This window comes from Vulpes vulpes, chromosome 10 (genome assembly GCF_048418805.1).
Source record: "Vulpes vulpes isolate BD-2025 chromosome 10, VulVul3, whole genome shotgun sequence".
Lineage (NCBI taxonomy): Eukaryota > Metazoa > Chordata > Mammalia > Carnivora > Canidae > Vulpes > Vulpes vulpes.
This window is the reverse complement of record NC_132789.1, coordinates 73,021,373-73,037,913: the sequence shown is the minus strand read 5'-3', so window position 1 is coordinate 73,037,913 and position 16,541 is coordinate 73,021,373. Positions and strand designations below refer to the sequence as shown.

Here is a 16,541-nt window from a genome sequence, read left to right as displayed (position 1 = left end):
AAGTCATTAAAGTAGTATTCAAGCATCTAAAATTACAATTCTAAACTTGTACTAATTACAAAAAATATGAAGGAACTGCTCCCCTTTCCAAAACCTAATATTTTGATGTTCAGTCTACTTAGCAAAAATAGAGAAATTAATTAAGATGAAAAAAAACATGCTGAGCTCATAATAATTATCTAAAAGAGCAATTAATTCATTCAACTGACAGAGGTGGGTTAGAAATGCTTTTAAGGGGCATCTGGGTGGCTCAGTTGGTTGGGTGTTTGCCAGGGTCCTGGGATCCAGCCCTGCATCACGCTCCCTGCTCTATGAGGAATCTGCTTCTCCCTCTACCCCTCCCCCTCCATGTGTTCTTGCTCTCTCACTTTAATAAATATATAAAATCTTTAAAAAAAAAAGGCTTTTGAAATATGTTGTGTCTGTACAACAAAACTATCATAATAACTGCTCAAAAGAGAATCCTTATAGAAGTGTTTACAGAGTATGTAAATTACACCTCTTTCATATTTCTGAGTCTTCAGTATTTCATCATTTTTACTAGATTAAGGGCATAAATATAAGTTAAGACCAAAAGATACAAAGGAATCCAATTAATAATTTCTTTTTTTGGGATCCCTGGGTGGCTCAGTGGTTTGGCGCCTGCCTTTGGCCCAGGGCGTGATCCTGGAGTCCCGGGATCGAGTCCCACGTCGGGCTCCTGGCGTGGAGCTTGCTTCTCCCTCCTCCTGTGTCTCTGCCTCTCTCTCTCTCTAGGTCTATCACAAATAAATAAATTAAAGAAAATTTAAAATAATAATAATTTCTTTTTTTAATCGCAGACTTTTAAAAAAAGATTTTATTCATTTATTCATGAGAGACACAGGGAGATAGGCAGAGACATAGGCAGAGGGAGAAGCAGGTTCCCTGCGGGGAGCCCAACGTGGGACTTGATCCTGGGACCCCAGAATCATGCCCTGAGCCAAAGGCAGATGCTCAACCTTTGAGCCACCCAGGTGTCCCCAACTAGTAATTTCAAATTTCATAAACATTTGTAAACTAAACACATGGATAACTTAAAAGCTAATTGTATTTTTAAAGCACTGTATGGCATATTTATTAAAAACCATTTAAAAATGTCCCTAAAATTTTTTTTAAATGCATGTTTTTACCCAGAAGAATTAAGAATGCATGCAGACATGACATTTCTTCTTCTGAAAACTGGTACTTAGAAGGGAAAAAAATAAAGCATGTTTTAGCTCTGCCTAGTTAACTAATAAAGTTAACTGATACTCAGCTGATAAAGGAAAATCCTTCTTACAGAACGTCAGCTAATAAATGTAGAAGGAAACAAAATTAGAAAATCACCATTTTGCAGTCCCCAGTGAAATAACTGAGTAAGCATGGATGGATACTAAAATAATTAAGTAGAAAGTTGCTGAAGCAAAGAATATTCCAAAAGAATATTCCAATGGTACCAAACTACCCCCACAGATTACTTGGAACCTGCAAAAAGAAAAAAGTATCTTTAAAAAAGAAACAGTTGGCTGTTACCAAATTAACCAAGTGATCAAACAGTAAAACCAGTACTAGAAAAACATAACTTTACAACTGATGTAATAGACTATGACATAATATGGAGCACATATCATAAATGACATGTTCTTCCTGTCAAAAACATTTAATGTAAATCTAATCTAACCCTTTACAACTAATTCTGGTTTACAGAAAATAAAGGAATAGAGAAAAAAGTTTAATGACACCACAAGGAAACAGTAAGAAAAACTGCAGAATAGGAGTCTTTCTAAACTAACTGGTCTCTTCAAAAAGTCAGTGCAACAGAGAAGAAAGCGAGAATTCTAACCATATGCACTGTATGAACCTTGACTGAACCCTGGTTGAGAGGGCAAAAATAGCTTAAGAGATATTTCAGGGACAATGGAAAAAAAAATTCTAAATATGAACTAGGTATGTATATAATACTGGAAAATTACTCTTAATTTATATAAATGTGATAATTTGGAGAATATCTAATTCTTGGGAGATGCTTTAAGTTTGTTTGTTTTTCTAAAACAATCATGTGGCCCAAACTTACAACCCCTGAGTTCAAGACCTGAGCTGAGGGGCATCTGGGCAGCTCAGTTGGTTAAGCTTCCCACTCTGGATTTCTGCTCAGGTCATGATCTCAGGGTTGTAAGATTCATCCACAATAGGTTCAGTGCTCAGAGGGGAGTCTGCTTCTTTCCTTCTCCCTCCCCCTCTGTCCATATCCCATCCCTCTGAAATGATTAAATAAATTAAAAAAAAAAAAAAAAAAAAGACCTGAGCCGAGATCAGAGTTGGACACCTGACTGAGCCACCCAGCCCAGATAGATCCTTAAAGTTTTTTTTTTTAAATTTTTTAAAAAAGACTTTATTTATTCATGAGAGACACACAGAGAAAGAGAGAGGCAGAGACACAGGCAGAGGGAGAAGCAGACTCTATACAGGGAGCCCGACGTGGGACTTGATTCTAGGACTCCAGGACCACACCCTGGGCCGAAGGTGGCACTAAACCACTGAACCACCCGGGCTGCCCTGATCCTTAAAGTTTTTAGAAGTGAAGACTCAATGGAGACTTGAGGTACCTGGCTGGCTCAGGCAGTAGAACAAGCGACTCTTGATCTGAGGGTCATGAGTTCAAGCCCCATGTTGGGGTTGGAGATTACTAAAAAAAAAAACCCCAAAAAACAAAAAAACAAAACCACCTCATTTTTAAATGGTCTAGCAAAAACCAAAAACCAAAAACCAAAAAAAAAAAAAAAAAAAAAGAAAGAAAGAAAAGAAACAAATACATACAACTACATAGACATATAAAAATACTGTTTATTTCTCTACTAACATGAAAAGATATTTAAAAATGGTTACAGAGGCACCTGGGTGGTTGAGCATCTGCCTTTGGCTCAGGTTGTGATACCGGGGTCCTGGGATGAAGTCCTTATCAGGCTCCCCACAGGGAGTCTGCTTCTCTCTTTGCCTATGTCTCTGCATCTCTCATGAATAAATAAATAAAATCTTTTTAAAATATTAAATTAAAATATTAAAAAATAAAAAAATAAAAAATACTAAAAAATTAAAATGGATTAAAAAGCTGTTTGCAGTATAGATCTATTTTGAAGACATTCCCAGGTATTTATAATACACATTTATATAGGGACTATAGAGGAAGAAATAGCAATAGTGGTTTTAAAATTCATTGGTAGAATGTAGAAGAATATTTTAATTTTTTTCTTTTTGCTTATTTGTATTTCCTACCTCTTCTATAATGGATGTGTATTGCTTATAGAACTGTCCCAAATAACTGCCTACTAAATTTAGAAATAGGTATCAAGAATTTGAAAATAATTCTTCATTCTACATCTAGAGATCTAGAATAAGAGAAAAATCAAATCCGATTAATATACTAAAATGTTCATCATAAAATTTTTGCTATGGTAAAAAATGAAAATTCGAAACTAGGGAAATATTCAAAAATAGAGAAATCACTAATAAAATTATGCTAGGTACAAAATAGAGTAGCATTATAGTCATTCAAAATTGGTTTAAAAAATGTTTAATGACACAGGAAATGCACAAAGAATGTCAGTTTTTTAAAAGGGAAAATTACTAATTATAAGAGGAAAAAAATAGTAATATCACACTAGAGAAACTGGATAATACCTTATCCAAGTGATGAAATCTGACATTATGTGCCTCAAGATGTTATCTGAAAAGGATAGGTTATCTACTTGTCCAGTATTCCATCCAAAAATATACAAATTACTGGGCGCCTGGGTTGCTCAGTCAGTTAAACATCTGACTTTGGCTCAGGTCATGATCTTGGATTGAGCCTCAGGTAGCTCTGCAATAAGCAGGGAATCTGCTTTTTTTTTCCCTTTTCCTCACCCTCTGCCCCTCCCCCTGGTTCATGCGCGCACTCTCTCTCTCTCAAATAAATAAAATCTTAAAAGAAAAATACACAAAAGACTCAAATAATTCAGAAAAAGTAGTATGAATACAGATTCACCAATAACATGTTCCACATTTGCCTTCTATCTATCTTGCAAGGAGAAAATTTAACGTTACTGGTATATTACACAGTATATGCATAATTGTCATACTCCATTGAGAGAACAATAGATGAAACAAATATTAAAGAGAACCTGAATAAAAGGTATGCAAGAGTTTGTACTTTTCTTTGTACTTTTCTCTTAATATGGAATTATTTCAAAATAAAAAGTTAAATACTGCACTCAACATGGGTGGTAGTTACAGGTGAGTTCTTTGTGATAATTCATGCAATTTTTACCAAGTTTATTAAAAAATAATGAAGAGGGGAAAAAAAGAGAAAGATAAGCCAAGAAACATACTCTTAACTCTAGAGAACAAACTGATGGTTCCCAGAGGAGAGGAGGTGGGGGGAGGGGATGGGTGAAACAGGTGATGGGGATTAAGCACCGCACTTGCTGTGATGAGCACCAGATGATGTATGGAAGTGCTGAGTCACTATATTGTACACGTGAAACTGTACACGTGAAACTGTTAACTAGCTGGAATTTAAATGAAAAAAAATTTTTTAAATGAAGGCAGATATAAAACAGTAATACTTTACCAAATCTGTAAGAATACTGATGCTGATCTATTTGCAAATAATCAAAACTGGTTTATATGAATGTCAAAAAATATCAAAATATCAAAAAATTACTGAAGACCAAACAATCACAATAATTTTTTTACTTCTCCACAGCATACAACATTGCTTTTCAATATTTAAGCATTACTCAAAAAAATACTATAATTACCATCTTTCTCTATTGTTTCAAAAACAGAAGTTATTCCACCTCCGTAATATTTAATTTGCAATAGAAAATGATAGTAAGGATGGAAAGATAGTTTTAAAGGTTTGTAAAAGCTCAATTTTTCTTGTATTAAACATTACTTCAAGTGTTCCACCATATTCACATGGTTAATAAAAATATTAACAATCTATTAAAAGCATAGGAGATCAAGGACTTTCTTCCACTTTAGCAATAAACACATAGAAATGGAAACAGGTGTGATAACATCTTGTTCACATCAGTAACAAAACCATCAAACACTTAATAAGTTTAACAAAAAAGGGACAGGACCTATCTGAAAAAAAACAGAGTCAGTGGGAAAACATACTATGACAACAAGTTAAGACAATATGACACAACTGTCAATTTTCTGAAATAAATGCATAAATGCAATTCTGATCAGACTTGTAATGAAAAGCATTTTTCTGTGGGTTATGTATGTTAGGAATATAAGCCTGAGCATAGCTAAATATAAAAAAGAACTGTGTTCAGGTGTGTGTGGCAGAAAGAGATTTGCCTTAACAAATTATCAATATATATTTTAAAGTTGATGATAATCAGAGATGCCTGGGTGGCTCAGATGGGTAAAGAGTCTGCTTTTGGTTCAGGTCATGATCTCCAGGTTCTGGGACTGAGTACCACATCATCCCACATCGGGCTCCCCACTCAGTGGGGGGTGGACAGGGTCTGCTTCTTTCTGTTTCTCCCCACTCCACCCCTCATGCTCTTTCTCACATGTGCTCTCTTGCTCTCAAATAAATAAAATCTTTTTAAAAAAATTAAAGTTGCTGATAATTAGATCCAAATAGTACTAGCTAAGAATACACAAACAGATCAATAGAATAAAAGAAATTGGTTGATTATGAAAATATAGTTCCATCATATGAGAATATAGTATATGCCAAAGGTTGTCATTCAATTCAGTAGAAAGATTCATTTATTTAAAAAAGATTTTATTTTCTTAATTGGCAGAGAGATGGAAAGAGTCAGAGAGTACAAGTGGGGGAATGTCAGAGGGAGAGGGAGAAGCAGGCTCCTCACTAAGCAGGGGCTCAAACCCACAACTCTGGGATCATGCCCGGAGCCAAAGGCAGATGCTTAACCAACTGAGCCACCTAGGTGCCCCTAGAATGAATTATTTAATAAACAATTCTAGCACAATGGGCTTTCCATTTCAAATAAAATAAAATTAGCACTCTCAACCTTACACAAAAAAGCTCCACACTAACCAAAGGATGTAATAAAACAGAGTAAGAATTTGAAAGGAAAAAAAAAAAGCTATGAGACTGCTAGGTATCTATAAATATAAAATAGTAAAAAATAAATAAATAAATAAGTAAATAAATATAAAATAGTATAAAATAGAAACACATACTATATACAAAATTTTAAAACTTCTGGAAGAGTAAAAGAATAAAGCCAACAATCAAAAAATGCTCAAAATCATTAGCAGTCCAGGAATCATAAACTAAAATATTACATATTCTTTGATTCAGCAATTCCACTCCTAAAAAACTATCCCATAATAAAACTTCCATAACATAAGGAAATAATACACATACATACACATATATACATATACATTATATACTCAGAAATGTTTATTACAGAATGGTTTGTAATACAGCTAAAATATTAGAGGCAAAATGAATGCTCATCAATTAGAAAATGGTAGATTAAAGTGTAGCATATTATGAAGCCATTCAAAAGAATAACAGCTATTCTGATGGACTTGGGAGAACCTTTCAAGAAATAGTCCTGAAGGAGAAAGGTGAGGAAAGTGTGCCTGTGATTCCATTCTGGAAAACAAACAAGACCAAAACAGTCCCCTTATATAAACAGACACAGATGACCACATATATGAGCATATTAAAATATGGAAGGCTACCTGCTGGGTGGTTACATAGGTCTGGAAGGAAGGGAAAGAAGAAGGAACAGCACACACACACAAAAAATTTTTTTAAATTGTATTTAAAAATAAATGTGATTATATGTACTACGAAAATTTATGATAATTCATGTGAAATTACATGTCTGTGACATTTCAAAAATAGCTGCTTTAAGATAGGGATAGTAATTAATTTAAATTCAAAGAAAAGATGCTCCTGACATAATATTTCAGAACTTTACATTTATTCCCTTAAGTACTGGGAATGAAGGAGGGGGATTAAAATATAACAATATCACATTCTTTCCTAAAGTCCTAAAATTTAAAGAAAACAATGAGGTCTTTACAGGTCAATGAAACAAGGCTACAGTAGAAGCTTTCTTAACCAACTATTGCAACCACTGGATTAACTGATGCTCTTTATCCCTCTGTAAAATATACTGACCAATGCCCACTGTATGCTGAATATAAGGGGCTGACAGGTTCCTGTTCTGAATAGTAGCAGCAGTTAACACTTAATGTTTACTATGTGTCTGTTACTCTCCTAAGTGCTTTACAAATGTTTATTCCTCACAACAACCCTATGAAATGCTCATTTTATAGATGAAGAAATGAAAGCAAAGACATGATCAGTTACTTGCCCAAGTCACAAAGCTAATAAATGTTAGAGCTGGGACTGAAGTGAATCCCAGCTTCTGTGTTCTTAACCAGTCAGCATAATGCCATGATGAATACCTACTGACCAGCTCAAAAGTATCCTTTAAGAACACTTCCAACAATCAGGAGATTTGTTTCCAAACCAGTGTAAATCTTTTTCACTTGTAACTATAATTATGTAATTAGTTATATAGTACGTACAAAGAATTGTTTCTATGAAAACTAAATTGAACACTCAGAAAAGTCTCAATAAAGGCAAGTCATCAAAAAACACTTCTGTCAAATTAAGTGTAGGTAAGAACTGCAAATGGTTTCAGGGAAAAAATGTAAACATCCAGGTTCAGATTACTTAGTTTTTATTCACAGAAACTCAAAATGGAATATTTCATAGACAATGCATTATGGCTTATGAGAAGAAAAAAGTGCAGTACGATACAAAATCCATCTTCAAATATCCAGAATGATGAAAAACAAGTATTTGTTTAAAGTTAACTTTTATCAATGAAAATTTTAATGTTTTGTGATCGCCATTTTAACATACTTTTTTGATTAACTGAACTATTATTACTGGTCCCAATCATTTTGGATAAGAGGGCTTCTACTGTATTTTTTGTTAACAAATTCATAAGCTTTTATTAAGGCAGTGGAGCAAATTCTGAGAAAAATCAAATCTGCTTTATTGCTAAGCTATAACTTTCAAAAGTCAAACTGGAAGTTATTTTATGATCCTTACCCATCTTGTGTGGGTGGGTACTCGCATTCTTGTCCTTTGGGAAATACACCATTAGGATACAGGTCACATATTGGAACTGAGGGAGGGTCTGTTTGAACTTTTGCTGTGAGATACAAATAAAGTATTAACTTCTGTAATTAAAAGTAAAATTAAGCAGTTATCATTTCATTACAGTTTTTCTCAGTTCCTAATGATTGTTTTATGTCCTAATTTTAAGGAACCTCCTTGTTATCACAGCCTTATAGTTAAAAACAGAAAATATTTCACCATAATGGCCACCTCCTCTCCAATTTACTATTGCTTAGGAATAGAAATATTCAACTCTCAAAATTCCAATATGTATTTAAATAGTGTATGTCTTGGCAGAAAGCATACTTCTAATGTTTTTGTCTTTATTTACTATAATGGAAAAAGAATAGCAAATAGAGGCCAGTTTTCACAAATAAAAATCAAAGGAGTAATAAAGTATGAAAGAGACTCTATAGCAATGAAGTAAAATATATAAAGATATTATGTATTAATAAGTGAAAAATTTACTTCAAGGGTATATTAGGTATAAAAGTTAAGATAAACATACCCAGTGCCAAAGAATATAGGTAGCCATATACAAATTTCCTGATACTTAAAGTTAGTCCTTAGCATATGTTTTAAGGACATTATTTCCCAAACTATATTCTAAAAGATACCAGTGTTCCAAGATGATTTTTAAAAACAAATGATTTGTCTTCTAAAAAAATGTTTAAATACCTAAGAACTAGAGTTCTTATTATATGGAACTGCCTTTTATTTTTTTTTAAGGATTTTATTTATTTATTGAGACAGAGAGAGAGGCAGAGGGAGAAGCAGGCTCCATACAGGGAACCCGACGTGGGACTCGATCCCAGGTCCCCAAGGATCACACCCCAGGCTGCAGGCGGCGCCAAACCGCTGCACCACCGGGGCTGCCTGGAACTGCCTTTTAGTAATGAATGTTGTTTCCAAAAAATGCCAGGAAACAGAGTATATTAATTTATGCAGTGATATAGAATATTCAATGTGTATCTGCAGCATTTCAACTACTGAGGTGAAATATGTGGTTTCCATTTGATTATAACTGGTCTTATGGATTGTGGATCTTAAATTTCAACACATTTTGCTCTCTTTGTTCTGCAACAGGGGGGGAAAAAGAACTACATAAATAAAGTATAACTGTTCATTGAGTCAAATCATTTACCTATGGAACCATATTTCGGTTCCTTCTTTTAACCCAAACACACAGCATCTCATGAGCACTAAATGTTTTTCTCTCTTTACATAATGTTTAAGTGTTCTATGGGCAAATAATCTTAAGAAAACACTGTTTTCAGTTCCTCCTAAGAGAGAACTTTAGAATTTAAAATCAAAAAAGATCTTAGAGGGGGACACCTGGGTGGCTCAGTGGTTTAGTGCCTGCCAAAGGCCCAGGGTGTATCCTGGGGTCCCGGGATCGAGTCCCGCATTGGGCTCCCTGCATGGAGCCTGCTTCTCCCTCTGCCTGTGTCTCTGTCTCTCCCGAATAAATAAAATCTTAAAAAAAAAAAAATCTCAGAGGTCATCTTAATTTTGTTTTACACTTAAATCCAGGAATTCCATAATGCCCCTGACAGATGGCAGTGAGCTTCTAAGAATGGAGACAGTCTTTATCTCCCAAGTGAAAATCACTCATTTTGAAAGAACTGTAACTATTAGAAAGCTCTTCCTACATTAATTCAATACCTCCTTGTTACTTTCATCTGTTAGTTCTAGCTTCATTCTTTGCAGTTGAAAGAATTTTACTTCTCATATTTACTGACTCCTTTCTCTCTATAAGAAACCACTTTAAAGGGGCACCTGGATGGCTCAGTGGTTGAGCGTCTGTCTTTGGCTCAGGTCATGATCCTGGAGTCTTGGGATCAAGTCCCGCATCGAGCTCCCTGTAGGGAGCCTGCTTCTCCCTCTGCCTGTGTCTCTGCCTCTTCTTCTGTGTCTCTCATGAATAAATAAATGGAAAGAAAAGAAAAGAAAAGAAAAGAAGGGAAGGGAAGGGAAGGGAAGGGAAGGGAAGGGAAGGGAAGGGAAGGGAAGGGAAGGGAAGGGAAGGGAAGGGAAGGGAAGGGAAAAGAAAAGAAAAGAAAAAAGAAAAGAAAACGAAACGAAACCACTTTAATGGGGACACCTGGGTAGCTCACAGGTTCAGCATCTGCCTTCAGCACAGGGCATGATCCCAGGTCCGGGAATCGAGTCCTGCATTGGGATCCCTATGAGCCTGCTTCTCCCTCTGCCTATGTCTCTGCCTCTCTCTCTCTCTCTGTCTCTCATGAATAAATAAAATCTTAAAAAAAAAAAAAAAAAGAAGGGATATGGTTCTTAACCCCCTCACCCCTATTTGCCAACCCAGAATTTGTCAATGTTTCTTTTAGGTTGGTATTAGAATGGACTTCTATTAATAGTCCAAATAAGGTATAAATTACTGTAAAGCTATAATGATTCTAAAAATCCTACAGCTGCTAGTTAAGACTTCCTTTTTGTCTTATATCACACTAGCACTCAAAATCCTTAGATCCTATCACCTGTATTAACTTTATATATGTCTATTAAATTTCAACTTAATACTAGCCTATTTCTCAGTCTTCCTGATCTTTTGAAATCTTGAGTTTTATCAACCAAAGTAGTATCGCATTATCTTCAGCTTGATCTCATCTACAATTCTGATAAAGATGCCTTTTATATTATCCATAAATTATTAAGGACTCGAAAAGATCATTAGACAAAAAAATTTGTACTCAAAACAAGAGGGTTGAAGTTCAGCCTTAACAACTTATTAATTGTGACTTGGGACAAACGGCTTGATGTGCCAAGCCTCAGTTTCCTCATCTACAAAATGAAGAACCAGATGAAATCTTGGATAACCTTTGAAAATTATAATGCACTATGTCCAAGTTATTATCTAAAACTATATAGAATTATAATAATAATAATCTGTACTGCAGCTATCATTAACTATCATTTATAACTCTCTCACTTTATAGATGAGGAAAATGAGGGCAGTAAATAGCCCATAATTACATTATTTGGATTATTCCAGAAGTGATTTATGATAGCCTATGAGGTATTTAAAATACACAAATAGAGACAATAAATTAGAGAAAAATAAAAACATGGAAAAAACATAAAATAGAACCTGAAATACTGCTAATACAAAACCACAGATTTGGCTCTAAGCCCTCTAATAGCCAAAAAACAAACAAAAAAACAAAAAAACTAGTTTATTTGCATGGGTCATGTTTATGAGATAAACACATTAGGTATTCAGGAAAAATATAATTATTCTTGATACCAAGACCAGACAAAAGATTCTCTCGAGAGTACTCATAAAGAAATAAAATGAACAGCAAGTTCAGTAACATCCTCAGAGGAGGCACAATAAAAGCTGATGGCGTCATACTAAAACATGTGTCAGTGGAAGAATTCTACCAAGGGCAAATAGGAAGTAGCCCTTTAACATTCCTCCCTGCTTACCTATCTTCATCAGGGAGTAATTTAAGAGACTGGGAGAAATGGTTCTCTGAAGCCATTCTCAGGTAATACCATGTCTCACAAGCACACTGTTAACAATTTTTGAATGGAAGGAATAGGACATCACAATCTCTGGAAGATTCCTAGAACACAGGTAACCTGTGTTCATTAAATATGGACTATGCGGGCAGCCCCGGTGGCCCAGCAGTTCAGCCCCGCTTTCAGCCCAGGGTGTAATCCTGGAGACCAGGGATCTAGTCCCATGTCAGGCTCCTTGCATGGAGCCTGCTTCTCCCTCTGCCTGTGTCTCTGCCTCTCTCTTTCTCTGTCTCTCATAAATAAATAAATAAAGTCTTAAAAAAAAATATGGACTATGTAAGGGACATATCTGACATCCTATGATAAGAAAAATCTAAAAGTAGTTGCCTGAATAGAAGGAAGGCTATCCCCCATCCTCATCTGGAGAAACATCAGGAATATTGCTGATAGAGCCAAAAGTTTTCTTAAAAAATATTTAAGAACTTCTCCCAACCTAGAGATAAAAATGAGTAAAGCCCCCAACATCCTGATTCATAAAATTTCAGCCTAAAAGACTTAAAGGAAGGTATAACCAGATACTCAGTGGTCCCTAATAACCCAAAGGGCATCCAGAATTAGAACTTGCTCTGATTCTCAACCCAACCTTTATTCTCTAATACTTTACAGTCTCCCTGTCTCCTTAATAGAATTTCAGGTCCCTGAAGAGGCTTGGTTTGCCATTTATAAAAACAAAGCACAAGCATGATCATATTTTAAGTAAATACAAAACAGTACAATGTTATTAATAAAATTTAACCACATGCACAAAGTTTAATAAATATTCATCAAGAATCTCTTAACTTCAAAGTTGGCAAACGATGTTTATCCTATTACTGTACAGTGGTACCACTTTACTCATCCCTGACAGAATTGTTATTTGTGTTATTCAAGTTTTAAATTATCAACTTATTCCTAAACTGCAGTAAAATGCAATCAACTTATTATTAACATCCCTTAACTCAATAATAGGTAAAGAAAATACCAAAAGGATTGTTAAATGAAAAAATAGTTGTGAGCTTCACTAAATTCTAGCTCTATAAAGCCTAAATGTATTTCCTTGACATACAATGGGATCTTAAGGAACTTCAAACCTACTCTTCAAACCTGCTGGTTAATACACATTTTTAATTTGTCAGGTTAGATCAACTTAAAACACTAACGTCCTCTCTTCTTCTTCTTCTTTTTCTTCTTCTTTCCAGTTGCTCCATCTCCATCCCCATCTCCATCTAGGAAAAGACCATTTAAAGTATATATTTATTTAAACTTCATAAGCAGAGGAACAAGGCAAGGATAAGCAGACAAGTACACATACACAAAGCATCTTAAATAGCACATAATGAAGCTGGCACAATATTCTTAGAAAATAATTCTGAATATTGCTAATATAACAGAATTTTTGTAATCAAAAGCACTAAGGAAACTTGACTTCAATTTACTCTAATAAAATAATTGTTGAATAAGACATTCTTAAGAATAAAAACTGTATTAACACTCTTTTTCAAGAGCTAAGAAGAACTAGTGTTAATTTAATACTAATAATAATGACCATGTGACTTCACCTAAAATAATACTAGTTTGCTTACATATGCTTTGTGGTTCAAGACCTGTATTTCATGACTTCATATGACCCTTAAAGCAACTTTATGAGATAAAACAAGGAATGTTTAAGGGACATGCCCAAGATAATCCCAACCAGTAAACAGCAGAACTAGACCAAGAATTAAAAAAATAAAATAAAATAAAAAGAAAAGAAAAGAAAAGAAAAGAACTAGACCAAGAATTTGTCACCTAATTCCTAATCCAGGTAGGAGTATTTGCAATGTCATATTTTAAAATATCTTTTCCTGCATAGTTATTATTAGAGAAAAAGAGTTCTCCTTCTGATCAAATTATATGCAAAAATCAGAAAGTATATATACTTTTACTAGGTTCACAGTTCTCAGATTCTCAAAAGAACCTGATGCCCAAAAATGGGGATTGAGAACTATTTCAAGAAAGGGGCACCTGGGTGATTCAATCAGTTAAGTGTTCAACTCTTGATCTCAGGTCTTGATCTCAGGGTCATGTGTTCAAGCCCTGTGTTGGGCTCCATGCTGGGCATGGAGCCTACTTAAAAACAAAAAACAAACACAGTATCTGCCTGCCAGATTTTTTTTTTTAAGATTCTTTTATTTGAGAGACAGAGAGAGCACAAGCAGGGGGAGGGGCAGAGGGCAAAGGACAAATGAACTCCCCTCTGAGCATGAAGCCAGACTTGTGGCTTGATTCCAGGACCCCAAGACCATGTCTTGAACCAAAGTCAGACACTTAACCAACTGAGCCACGCCAGTGCCCCTGTCTGTCAATTTTTATAACAATCTTATGAAGCCCATACTATACTCTTGAACTTGGAGAAAAAATAAAGAATGCTATTATGGCTAAAATTAAATAAACAGTAACTTAAAATGTTTTCAATAAAGGTATCAAAAATAGACTGAAGTGTCTGAATTTCTAAAAATACTGCTCAATAATTAGAACATTCATGAAGTACTCCCAGCTACCCACAAATCACACTGCTATAAAATAAGGATGAATAGGAAGCTGTGGCAGACAAATGGAAGTTGACAGCTTAATAGTATGTTCACCATATAGTGTTCTTTTAGATGTTTCACATAGTGGCAGTAACTCATGGCTAGTATCAATAATTGTAGATCATGAAATCCACACCCATAAAATAATGTCAAATGACTGCTTACATTTTCTTCTCAAAGAGCTCCTTTTTTACTCCCAGACCAATAAGCAGGAAACATAAATTTTTCATTGCAATATTCTTCTAATTATCAGACCAAATTGCAACTTTTTTCTTTTTTGCAAAATGATTAGGGGTTTCAATGACCCTCAATTGTCTGTGAGCTCCTTAAAGATTATATACCATTTCCTAAGTTAAGGCACAGGGCTAAGCGTGTGATAAATATTCACTCTATTCAACAAATGAATGTTCTTTTAGTTTATTTTATCCTGTTTTTTTTTCCACCTAAATGAGAAATAGGAAACAGTAGTTTAGCAAAGACGGAGATAACAAGATATAGGACTTTAATGGACTGAGTGATAGGAAACTACCAATATGATAATTTTTTACTTACAAAATTGCAACTTATTTCTATTATTTTCTACTTCTGTGTGAGAGAGAGAGAGAAAGAGAAAGAGAATCCTAAGGAGGCTCCACACTCAGCAGAGCCCAAGATGGGACTCAATCTCATGACCCTGAGATCATGACCAGAGCCAAAAAACAAGAGTCAGACGCTAAACCCCTTGTTGCTACAAGCATTCCCTCTTTTCTTTAAGTTTTTTTTTTTTTTTAATTTTTAAGTAATCTCTAACCCAATGTGGGGCTTGAACTCACAACCCCAATACACAGAGTTGCACATTCTATCAACTGAGCCAGCCAGGTACCCCACAAAATTGCAATTCCTATGTTCAATCTTATAAAATTGGGTATAAGAAACATGGAACACCGTGGAAACATGGCTGACTTACTCATTATTGGCTTCTAGATTCAAAAGTCCAACAAAAATAACCTGAAAATTTTTTTAGAAAACACAACTTTCAATTTCCTCATGTGTCTTACAATCTAATTCACATAACTTGTACTACAATTTTAATAGTAACCTTCATTCATTCAGTAAATGTTTCCTGAGTTCTTAAGTGCTAGGTAACAGGGAGAGAAAAACAAGGTAGTCTTTACTCTGGAGGAACACACAATGCTTAGCATAGTGCTACATACACTAGATTCAACCTAAAACAAATGCTTCAAGATGTATAACTAATTTTAGGGGTGCCTGAGTGGCTCAGTCAGTTAAGCATTTGTCTTGGCTCAAGTCACTATCTCAGAGTCCTGGGAGAGAGCCCCACATCAGGCTCCCTGCTCAGCAGGGAATGTATTTCTCCCACTCACTCTGCTCCCCCACTTATGCATATGAACGTGGTCTCTCACTCTCAAAATCTTAAAAAAAAAAAAAAAAAAAAGGCGTATAACCAGTTTTAAAAACATACTAAAAATCATGCAAGCTGTGTGATCTTGGGCAAATTATTTAGCCTCTCTCTACCTCGGTCTCTTCATCTTTAAAATGAGATATGATGAAGCTCTTCCTTTGATACTCAATCAAGGTCTGTATTTAGTATAATAGTCACTGTTTATTAAACTCTTTTATCAGGACAGTAACAGTGTGGATCCAAATACCAAACTATATACGCTTATGCTCCCATCCATTATACCATGCCACAATTATGTTTTTATGTCTTTCTTTCATAGCATCCCAGGATATTCTTAACAGGCAGAGGCTGTTCGTATTTATTTCTGTATTAGCCCTATGTTCCAATCAATTAATGTTTGTTGAATGAAAATTGGGCATCTATATGCAAGGAAAAAAAGGAATCTCAACTCTTACCTTGAACTATATACTCTAAATGGATATAAACTTCTTAAAGAGAACATAAGAAAAAAATTATCATGACCCTACAGACAACAATTATTTAACTTTTTGGATAAAACACACACACACAAAAAAAAAATCCAGGAAGAAATAAAATAAATGAGACTATAAAAATTAAAATCTTTTCTGCTGCAAATAATACCGGCATGAAAGAAAATATTAGTAAACATATCAGATAAAGAACTTGTATCAAAAACAGGGGTGCCTGAGTGGTTCAGCTGGTTAAGCATCTGCCTTTGGCTGAGGTCTTGATCCCTGAGTCCCCAGGATCTGGAATCAAGCCCCTGCTTAGTGGGGAGTTTGCCTTTCCCTTTCTATCTTCCTCTCCTCCCGCTTCTGCTTCTGCTGCTCACGTGCACAAGCTG

At 35.0% G+C, this 16,541-nt stretch overlaps 1 protein-coding gene across 2 annotated transcripts in view; it reads right to left on the bottom strand.

Annotated features, from left to right (window-relative positions):
* Positions 1 to 16,541, bottom strand: part of METAP2 (methionyl aminopeptidase 2) — a 36,144-nt gene that overhangs the window by 12,377 nt on the left and 7,226 nt on the right. For both annotated transcript variants that reach the window (XM_026013020.2, XM_026013021.2), the window contains exons 3-4: positions 12,865 to 12,930; positions 8,114 to 8,216 (exon numbers count right to left, since the gene is read on the bottom strand). In XM_026013020.2, coding sequence (XP_025868805.1) covers positions 8,114 to 8,216; positions 12,865 to 12,930 — 169 coding nt within the window. The remainder of the gene's footprint in view (positions 1 to 8,113; positions 8,217 to 12,864; positions 12,931 to 16,541) is intronic.